This window comes from Mugil cephalus, chromosome 14, assembly GCF_022458985.1.
Source record: "Mugil cephalus isolate CIBA_MC_2020 chromosome 14, CIBA_Mcephalus_1.1, whole genome shotgun sequence".
Lineage (NCBI taxonomy): Eukaryota > Metazoa > Chordata > Actinopteri > Mugiliformes > Mugilidae > Mugil > Mugil cephalus.
Genome location: NC_061783.1, coordinates 7142005 through 7153462, shown reverse-complemented (window position 1 = coordinate 7153462; position 11458 = coordinate 7142005). Strand labels below are relative to the sequence as shown.

Below are 11458 nucleotides of genomic sequence, written 5' to 3'. Positions count from 1 at the left end.
TACATGCATAAATTCCTTAAGCGTACAGCTACACATACTGAAGAAACATGACATGTGAATGAGGGAGTGTTCAGCTGTGGTTCTGTATTCTTCCTTGTGCTGTAGTTATTTCCTGTGTGACCAGGCCCTGTGTTTTATCTGAAGGACAGAGCTGTCACATCGGGCCAGCCGTGATGCATCTATCACGAGATGGCAGGGACAAGGCCTACTTGAGCACTTCACCTAGTCTGCGGGCCAGAGTCAGCTGCAGGGGCGTGCGAGTCCACGATCTGCATGCTGGCGAGCGGCTGGAAACTCCTCCGTGAATTCAGCCGCGCCTCGACAGACGAGTGAAATGTTTGAAAACATCAGCTGCCGGAGAAGACGTGCGCGGTGGGAGCATTGTTAAAAGACTGAACAGATGCTGAGGTCCAGCGACATCAGAGACGATCCTGGCAGCACAGCTGGAAACACAGCACAAGGTCTGAATTACAACATGGCTTGATACACTCTGGCTCGGAATCAAGGGCCAGACAGGACCCATAGCCAAAAATACAGTAGGAGATTTTCACGTGATCATACCCATGAAAAAACAAGTCAGAAACACGCCTAGTTCCACAATTGGACAAGTTCAGTCTACTTCATTTAGAATTTTAGACATACTGTTAGGTGATAACTAATCTGTTACATAGACTGCGTCCGAAATTGTTGTTTAGAGTTTCCTGTTTTATTTTGCCAAGTTTCTTAGATTCCTGTCTGTCGTGTCTCCTTGTGGTTTGTCATGTCTGTCCAGGTCATGTGTTGCGTTTCCTGTTTTATTTTGTTAAGTTGCGCATTTCCTGTCTTGTGCGTCTTTGTCTATTGATTGTTAATTTGTCTCACCTGTGTTGATTGTGCTCATGCGTCTCACCTGTGTATTGTCGGCCCTGAGCCCTATTGTGTATATATAGCCCTGCCTGCTGCCGCATCATTACGTGTCATTACGTGACTGCCGCGGCTCCCCTGGTCATCCCATTATAATTTACACATTACTAAAATGTGATGATTTTGTAAACAAATATGTGTGATGTTCGTAAAATAGAAAATAAAATTATGTTTAAAAAAAAGTTTCATATTCGTATAAAGTGATCTTTAATCTTGTACATTCCCGGATGGCCTTTAACGGCACCGCCACTAGAGACGCAGTGCATGATGGTCACGACTTTTTGCAATGCTTTATGGGGAATTTTGAGTACCCTATGTAGGGCATAGAATTTGATCACTAAGATTTTGGACACCACTTCAAAATGGCGTTAGGGGACGATTTTGGACACACCCAGTGTTTGTGACTGCAGGGAAAATCCAGCGTTGCAGACAAATTACCACAGGTTTTGCATAGAAAGAAGGCAGTAATCGTCTGCTGTCATGATAACTATATAGAGAAGTTAGCTATACTGACTCCTTTTTTTTAAATCTCCTCAGACTGCAGTTCCAGTACACACCTGCAGTCATTTCGTTGCTGTCATTGGTTGAAATTGCCCAAAACCACAGCAGCAGTTTATTGGTAACATATTGCAGATAAATTGAAATACACCTCTAAACAGCCAACTCAGTAAGTCCACAGTGAACCCTTCTTCTGTAGCTAGGTGACTAATGGCAGGGAAACTGGTTGACACATAGTTAAGACTGGCTATTAACACAATGGCTTTGTGTTTATTTGTGTGAATCCCCAGAGATTGCTCTTATGTTGTTGATGTTAACCCAGTTAAATCCTCTTTTAGGGGTGTACCAGCCGACAGCCTGGAGTAAGACTTGTTCCGGGCTAAAAGCAGCACACCACGTTGCTTTGTACTCCAAATCTGGTTACCGGCTCTGAGCCAATGAAGCGGAAGACAATGGAGAGCTGGGGATGAGGCAAAAGGCCGGTTGCAGTCATGGCCTCCGCCTGGCTGAACTCATTTCAGGGATGATTTGTTTTGACTGATATGAGCTGCTTGGATTACTGTTGAGTGTCTTTGTCCCTGATTGGGGAAGGGGTCCAGACAAGCTCCTGAGAGCTTAGCCTTTCCACGTAATATACCCCTTTGAAAATTTTAACACCCTTGCTCTTACCCATGCCTGGCATGCCGTTTCACGGCTCCGCTCGGTTTCAGAGGAGGAGCGGAAATAAATCTGCTGTCTTTAACTCAGCCAGGAAAATCCCCGACACGTTTCTTCTCAGCAGAGAAATGAACTGCGCTGCTTTAAATGATGCACACCCTGTGCCATGACAGCTTGTTTCCCTCATTTGCCACAAACAAATTAACCTTTTCATAGCACATGTGCTACGTCGCATTTTACCCAAGAGCAAACGTCTGATCTTTATTTCACCTCGAGACATTACAAGAAACAGTGTCACCAGTGTTTTGTACAACTTCTAAATGCGATAATTAATTCCTGATCATGCAAGCCGGAAATAGAAAACATTTAATTATATTATGGCTTGTGTTGTTCTCTGTTCTCCCTCATTGCCACCTTTTTCTCCAACCTGCTGCCTGAGATAACATTTACATATTTAAATTGGATGTGCTTGGTTAAACCCTGCAGTCTCCCCCCCTCCCCTTGCTCAATCTGTAACCCTGGTACACTCCTCAACCCTACCCCCCATACCCATATTTCACACCCAAAAAGTGCAAAGTAGAACCAAATGTTAGACCTAGTGCCCGTGTCCTGTCTATTTATTATATCACCTTCATTGTCTTTTATGTCAAATAAATCAGAGCAGCACAAGGCAGGTGGCTCCTTGAGGCAGCTGTGCTGTTCATCCATTGTTTCAAAGAATGGAACAAACAACATGGTGATGATCTAGGCTATTCACAAGAACATCCACGAACACCAATAAATGTTGTAATTACATAATTACGCTTTATGTCTGCAGCAGAGGCTGCACGATTTCAGATTTTACAACGAAGACAACCGTCATGTGATTAAAGTCAAGCCGACACGTCTAGTCTCTGACGACCGCACTGCAACAATGAAATCTATATTCTTGACCTGAATGCATGTGCTGAGAGCAGACAGCCGACGTGCTACATACTGTGTGCTGAGGATATGCGTAGCCTGTAGCAGTGGCATTTAATAGTAACTCTACAGCGTGGTGTCGATGGGGTGTGTAGCTAGGTTCAGAAAAATGTGGTATTTCTCTAAAGCAGGGCCAAAATGTCAATTTTTGCAGTACATTAAGTTAAATATGGGCATATACAGCATGCATGGGCAAAATAAACACCATCACAAAAAAATTTTTTTGGTTATTGTGCTTCACATTTATGTTTCAAAAATTACTGAACATCTATCTGTCTTCGTTAAATAAGAAAAAATCCTTGGGCCTACTGTATATCTTAAAATACAAAGACATTTGGTGCAATAAACACTTTTGAGTCGTTGCCTTTTGACATGAAGCATTAGCAGCTCTCAAGATCTCTGAACCCGTCCCCTGTTGTCAGATGATAATTTAACATTGAGCATTCATTGATTACATTAACTGGCAGCAGACAAAGGTCGAGGATGGTAGCTTAAGGACTTTGACTCCAAAACATTTATTTAGTTCTTCTTTTGTGCTCTTGGGCTCTTTGTCTTGTTGCGTGACCCCGTTCCTCTCAACATTCAGCTCACAGACAAATGTCCTGACCTTTTACTTTAGAATTCGCTGGTATAATTTAGAATCCCTTGGTTTGTCAGTGAGAGCAAGTTGCCCTGGCCCAGATGCAGCAAAACAATGACATCAGCACCTCCACGTTTCATGACCAGGATGAGGTTCTGATGCTGGAAGGCAGTGATGTGTTTTCAACAGGCTACTAGTTTGTCCGCGTGATGTTTAGCAAACTGCAGATGGGCAGAAATGTTCATCGGTGTGGCTGTGTCCTTGCCACTGTTCAGTGTTCTCCTGAACGTGGATTCATGGACATCAACATTAGCCAATGTGAGAGAGGCCTTTATTTTCTTAGAAGTTTCCCTGCGAAGTAATCCTTTTTAACCTCTCAGGTCGATCACTCCATTAGTTCTCAATCTGTCCCACTGTGGATTGCGAACTCTTTAGAGGTGGTTTTATAATCTTTTCCAGCCTGACAACAACTCTTTTTTTCTGAGGTTCTCGGAAAGCTTATTGTCTTTATGGCTTTATACACTTCCGCAAACATGTGTTGTGAAGATCAGACGGCAACTAATCCCTGATTTTGTTTTTTTAAACTAACGGGGCACTTAAAGTCACCTGAGTCTCATTACATTGATCAGAAACACTACTGAACAGGTGGCCTCTAATCTGGCCTTGAAATTCACTTGTAATCCTAGAGGTGCACTTACATCTGTAGACAGATATGTAATATTGTCTCAGTTTACTGAAAAAAACTAATACATGAAGCATAATCTTTCATTTCTATTTGTTTTTGATCTCTTTGTCTGCTCTGTATGGAATCTGCTGATGTTTTGTATATTTTTTCATGCAGAAATGTTGAAGAGATGTTCAGAGATGTGCAAATATGTTTTTGTGACACAGGCACCCAGTTTACAGTAATGGAAATATGCATGCAATCCTTGGGCCATGGCCTCAGTTACCACTGTAAGTGTTCCTTTACTGATGTGTTACTATACAGACAGATGTGACTTAACAGACAAAATCTTTAAGAGTCCCACTTTAACAGTTCATATTTGCCAACACTCTGTTCAGCCAAACAGTGTATCCTGCTCACTGCATAGTGTACTTTTACAGCATTTTTAATAACACCTCTTTTGGATATTTCTTACCAGTCCCTAGGGGAAGAGTGATGACAGACACTGTGCATCATTGAGAGAGGGGGGTACATTTTGTGGCATCCTAAAAAATGCTGCCTGAAAGAAAGTTTCGAGTCTGCTATGCAAGTACTTTAATTTCTTTGTACGGTATAGGCGCAATGCATTTATGTCACGATAATCACTGTGATTATCATTAGCTGCCCTGTAATTAGGGGGTGGAATTCAAAAACAGCTACTCCAACATCCAACAGAAAGAGGCTGCTGCTAAACTATTTGCAAAGTAAATGTGGATTGGAGGAATAAAATATTCTATACAATGCTGCATTCAATTTTATGTGCATTTTTCGTAGAGTAGATGTAATTCAGGAGGCCAGTCTGTAGATATTGTAACTAATCGAATGTGTATTTCCAAGAACAAGTCAGTCACTCTCAAAAATAAATTGAACGATCCATGTGCTATGTTTCATTTACTTAAATTAGGCAAAATAAGCACACCTCAACTATCAGAGACCACTCACGCAACGCCTGTTACTGGCATAATCAAAGAACCGACTGTGCTCAGGAAAGACTTTGTAGTTACAGGATCATTCACTCCATCCACCCACACACACAAGCACCGAGCCTGGTGATCACATAAGACAGCTGTTTTACTTTATCTTACGTACACCTAAGGGAGAAAATACAGGAGGTACAGAAATGGCGGCTGTGATTACAAGCACGGGCGTGCATGACGGCCTCCGCCGGGGAAAGTTTTGAATGCAGAATCAAAGCAGGCTCGCGAGGGATGGGAAGGGATCTGAAAATTCTAATTTTTTCGCCTCTACTTGAACTCACCTAACACACTTTTAGGGCCTGTTGTTCGTCTTTAAGGGCCAACACAACTCCCCATTAAGTGATGCTTTTTTAGCACTAACAAAGATTAAGATTAGCTAATCTTAATTATCTGAGTGAGAGACAGAGAAACTGAGGTGAACAAGATGTCAATTTAAAAACCATTCTCCTTCATTTGTAGCCTTGTTCTGAGGCAGCCGCCTTGAGTTTCTCCACGCCGGTTCTCCGCCAATGGAGAAAGTTCTAACTCTTGTACATGCTGCCTGGAGGGTTTTATTCCACGGCTTTCTGTGATATGTTCAGTAACTCAAACAACGCACACGGCTGAGAACTCTGAGAGTGTTCGAGACAACGGAATTAATGAGTTGTGCTTGATTTGCATCAAATCCATATGCATTTCTCTTCCCGTTGATCGAAAAACCATCAGAGACGAGGCCTCTGCCTCTGCTTCCATTAACGTTACCTGTACCGCCATTATTCAAACACATTTCTGCCATATCTCTTTCTTTCTCATCATTGATAGAGGCCTGGGATATATTTCACACACACACACCAGCATTACAATCTATGATGCAGTGATGTAGCTAGTGTGTCTTGCTGTGCTTATTTAGTGACCTCTAACATTCTAACAGCTGTTTATGCTAAGGCTGCAAGGACTTTGTTTGTGTAAATAGTTACGTTTAGTCTCTGTATGAATGGAACTGACACCTTTTAGCAAAAAACTTCATAAAATGATAGTTAAAACTATAGTAGTGGCGCCCTGAGCATCCTATATATAGTCCCTGAACTTGTCTTTATCATCAAGTCAGATTTTCGAATTGGTTTTATGACCTAAACATCGGAAGATTACTTTCCAGCCTGTCTCAGTTATCCTTTGGAGTCAAGTTTTCATAACTTTTCATAAAACATGCTAAACTACGATTCGATCACAGTTTAGTTTTGCTGCTTTTGCTGCATTGGTTAGGAATAAGGTGTGTGGCTGGAAAACAACGTGAAAAGAAGCTGCTGTAAAGTCAGCTCTGAAAGAGCATCCGCCAAAGATTCATGATGTTAAATAAAGTTTTAGCATTTCTCTTTTTTTTCACCTCAGCATATGTTCAGGAGTTTTCAGATGACAACTGACATGGTTTCAAACCAGGAAAACGGACAGATAAACAGGAAGAAGTGCCAAATTTGAAAATCTGAAAAGGTACTAGAAAAATACAAAAATAATATAAAGAGTGATGAAGTGAGTGTAGAAAAGGAACTCGGATACGAAATAATATTTTCTGAGATTTTTGTACAGTCTCACAAAAGACTGGAAACCTTGGATAAGGGATGACATGGTTTGAACTTTTTTGCTTGCTACTATACAAAAGTGTTTCACATGGTTACACGTGGTCATCTACTACAGAACTATAGTAAACAATAAATATACAGCATATCTTATATGACATGAGTACAATCTAGTCTATTGTTATATTCAAATCTATCATTATTTTTTCTTTTACTCTTCATTATACAGCTCTGTCCTTGAATATCTGCCCTCTCTTTCCCATTGCCAGGACCTGTTTGTAGTCTTAAATGCATGAGAGACTGTAATCCCATCGAGCAGATTCCCACTAATCAGGGTCAGATTCAAGCACCTTACAGCTCTGATGAGCGCTCCTTCAGCTTCACTCTTACTCCAAACTCACTTTCTCTCCACTTCATCTCGTCCTTCGGATGCCCCAGTGACCCCTGTGACTTCTCGTCTGTGCCACACAGGCTGTCCCAGCAAACGCACACCTGTTCCTGGGCAGCAGAAGGGATTAAAGGGAGAGCCTCTGATGCACCGAGAATGCAGGAGTGCAGGGGTTTATTGCATTTCCAATGAGCAATATCAGAACATAGACTGTATATAAATATGGAGTATGGCAGGAACGCTCCATAAAAGTGGAGCCAAAGCAAGAAGAGCTCGCCCTGGTGGCTGGCTGCAGTATAGGTCACAAGTGCCACCCCCGGCATGTTAGTGGATGGGACTTGGGTCAAACTTAAAACACTAAAATACGATTACAATTATTATAATTAATTAATATAATGTTGATGCATGTTCAGCTGACGTTACTTGGCGCTATAGAAACAGGATGTAACATAATGGTGACCACCAGTTGCCATGTCAACCACTCTGTGTCGCAGTGGGAGTTGTAAAAATCCAACATTACGTTGTAACTGGTGGAGGTAGGGAAGAATGTAGTAAAAAATTAAATGAAGCATGAGTGAGTCTGGAGGAAGTGTGGTGGGTCATCGATATCGTGGCTCCACGTGGTTCTACTCTCAAACCATACTGATCAGACTCTGGCTACAAACTCTCAAGATGGCGCTGCCCATATTCCCACAAAAAATGGGATCAGTTTGCCCACTGCAAGGAAGTGGGGACACACCGCCCATAAAACATGTAACAGTGCAGTATTTATCCAAGAATTCATTAAATTGCAAAATTTAACTAAATTCAGGAAGAAATATTATTTTAATCATGCCAGCCTCATAGCTATTATTTTATATAGGGATTTCAGAACATTTATGCAGGTCCGGCCATTCATAGTGTGCAACTGCATTTAGGATACTGGTTGCCGTGGCTGTATGAACTGAAGCATGGTGCCAGCTGGGTAGTTTGGGAAGTGTGGCTGGTGCTGGGCTAATTTGTCGTGGGGTTCACCACATTGAGTTGTGACTGAATATTCTTTTATTAAGCAAATGGATGTGAAATGACTGAAGGGGCCCGGGGGAATTAATGAGTAAGGGGTGTGGAGGAGGTCAGGGCTGGCAGCATGGGACTTTAGGCATGCTCTGGTCCCTTCGCAACTGGGGCATGAGAAGCCGCCATTAATTAGTGTATCAGTGGTTCCATAAATGACTGACATGAAAAATTGTGTATGTTTGTTCAGATACATTCATGGTGTGTGCATATTTGACGTAGTGTACTACAGTTCCGCTTTGACTGATCATCCTTAGACATCCCACAACATGCATTTTATAATAACTCTGTAGTCTGCAAAATATCATATATTCTAAAGAAATATGAAGGCAGTCATTAGAGTTGAGAAGAAGGAATTGTTTCCCAGAAACAACATGGGTGGTACATGTCTAAGTAAGATTTCCCAACAAAACGTTGACTTGTGACAAGATGGTCCATGTTTGTTACTTCTCCTGTCATGGTGGTCATAATGTTATGCTGATTGATGCTAACTTTGTCTGTGTCTCTTGAATCTCAACAATTGAGATGCAAAGGCTGAATCACCCGTAGATAGAATGGACACACTTATCTGGTTTATTTGGTATCATGGACAAACAGCTGGGCAGTTAGCACGTATCAATAATGAAAATGGAAATCACAGATAAGTCACCAGATAAAAACCCACGCCACTCCAGCTGAACATTTGATGTCTGTGTACGGTGTGAGACTTTTGAGAATAATTAGATTGGCTGGTTTGTAAGGACCCGATGACTGACACTGTCCATTAGATTTACTGACCCACCCGCTGCTGATCAAATTTATGGACTGCTTTCATTGAGTGCAGTGGTTGTCCCTTATGAATAATAAGTGAAAAACTGAATGGCGAGTCTAGCAGTAGAATATCATGCAAGGTCAAGCTGTGCAGCATCAATAATTTATCATTTTTATCATTAGTTTTTCTTTTTTATATATATATTTATTAATCTGTAAATCAGGTGCATTCACCACTCTATAATTTTCATATTTACTCTCATTATTAATACTTCTACTTCCTTATCTCAAAAAAACAAACACACAATTCATTATTACACAGGATGAGATGTTACAATCTCTTGTGCCAAGATACAAGGCAAAACGCATTTAGACGCCCTGTCCAACTTAAAACCGAACAGCCTGCTAGAAGTCAGCTACCCACTAGCAAGAAGACACCAGCTAACTAGCCAACAGCAGTAGTTCAGAAGTGATGGGATATGTGACTACATGTCAACCAACACTTCTCCCTGGTGCCAAGATTTGGGGCAAGACACATTTGGAAGCCCAGTCCAACTAGGGAAAAAACAAAATAAAAAACACCCCGACTACCTGGCAAGCCCAACAAGAAGACACCAGCTAACTAGATATCTAGCCTAGCCAACAGCAGTAGGGAGTGTGCAGCACATCATTGGGGTTTACAAGTGGGCACCTCCCTTCCTTCTCTGATGTTTTGTTGAGTTAGCCCCACGACATCTCAAGAAGACTTAACAGTCAGTTCCAGCGTCCTGGAGTCACCCCCCTCCATGCTGTCACCACGCAACCGTGTGACTTTCAACTGAGAGATTAGCTTAGCCCTACTACTAACTACTAACCCTACTCAGCTAGCCTTACCTTTATCATGGTCTGCAGCTAGGATGTTTCCTCCTTAGCCACAGCCACTTGCTTGCTCTGCTCTGCTGCCAGGGACATGTTGTTTACTGCGACCCTTTGTTCTCTCCCACGAATGCCCAGCTCACACTCGCGGGAGAGAACACAACAACAAAACAGTTACTAAATAACTAATGGCTTCATGTTCTTTTTAGTTATAATAATAATAATAATAATCTTCATTCTTATTAGTATATTGCATGCAACTGTACAATAGTATTTTTGTAACCTTAACCTAGCTTGAAGCAAGTATCTCAGCTCAACAAGAGAACCAGATAAAGACAAATAATAAAACCCAGTGCACTTTCTGGGTGGAGTTTGTGTTCTCCATCTGCCTGCGTGTGATTACTTCAGGTACTCCAGTTTTCTCCCTCCTCCAAAGACATGCTTGTTAGGTTGATTGGTGGCTCTAAATTGACCCTAGATGTGACTGTGAATAGTTGTTTGTCTCTTGTTAGCCCTGTGATAGACTGCTGACCTGTCCAGGGTGTACTCCACCTCTCGCCTGATGGCAGCTGGGATAGGCTCTAGCAGCCCACGCGACCCTAGTGAGGATTAAGTGGTTGTAGAAGATAGATGAACTAAAAACACATGGTCATTCATTTTTACATGGTTGATCCTCCTAAGAAATTTCAATCGCAGTTTGAGAGAACGCAGGCATGACCCATTTGGACTTCTGTTGATTAACTTTCATATTTATATTAATCCTCTATGAAGAGTAAACAACAGAAGATGAAATGTTGGAGAGAAATGCCCCTTTAAAAGGCAGAACACCGCCCCCACACCAACCACACCGGTTGAGGATTGACACTTTTTGTGCACTTTCCTTCATTTTAAGCCACTCACTCATCATCAAACCTATAAACACATCTCCACCTGCTTGAGCTAGCTGCCTACTTCGATCCGAGTGCAGAGCAGCTTTGAAAAGGGGATGAGAGAGGAATGAGAGGGAGGGAGGGAGGGAGGGAAGGTGGGCGTGTGTGCATGTGTCTGTGTGTGTGTGAGAGAGAGAGAGAGAGAAAGACAGAGAGAGAGGGGAGGGAGGTGCTGCATCAACCCGGCATACAGCAGCAGCAGCAGCAGCAGCAGGCTGGGCTTAGGCATCTATTGTTCCCCGTTTTATTCTCTCTCATTAAGAAGCAAGGGGAGAAAGAGAAAAACAGAGGGAGAGGACAGCGTGAGGAGACAGCCTCATTTGCCCAGGATTACTTCTTCTTGGATGCACTGGTGTGGACAAAGCAGTAGCAGAAAATACTCTTCCAGCACTCGTGGCCCGGCTCGCGTTTTCCTCTGAACTGCATTGGGAACTACAGTACTGCGCTGTGGCCATGAGGCTGGCCAGAGGAGCCATGGGGACGCTGGGGGTCTTGAAAGGGGCACCGCTCCCCTCCCTCTGGAGGTTAGCGTTGCTCTTTTTCTCCATCTGGGAACTGGATGCACAAACTGCAGTGGAAACGAAACCCCTGTACATCTGGCAAACAGGTACAGTCCATCCTCTCCACTCTTTCTCCTTGTCCCGGTCCTCGG

At 42.6% G+C, this 11458-nt stretch overlaps 1 protein-coding gene across 1 annotated transcript in view; it reads left to right on the top strand.

Moving 5' to 3' along the window:
- Positions 1–10987: 10987 nt before the first annotated feature.
- The window catches only part of thsd7aa (thrombospondin, type I, domain containing 7Aa), a 120949-nt gene continuing 120478 nt past the window's right edge, over positions 10988–11458 (top strand). Inside the window, exon 1 of the mRNA XM_047605762.1 lies at positions 10988–11413. Within this exon, the coding sequence (XP_047461718.1) occupies positions 11260–11413 (154 nt within the window). The 5' untranslated portion in view covers positions 10988–11259. The remainder of the gene's footprint in view (positions 11414–11458) is intronic.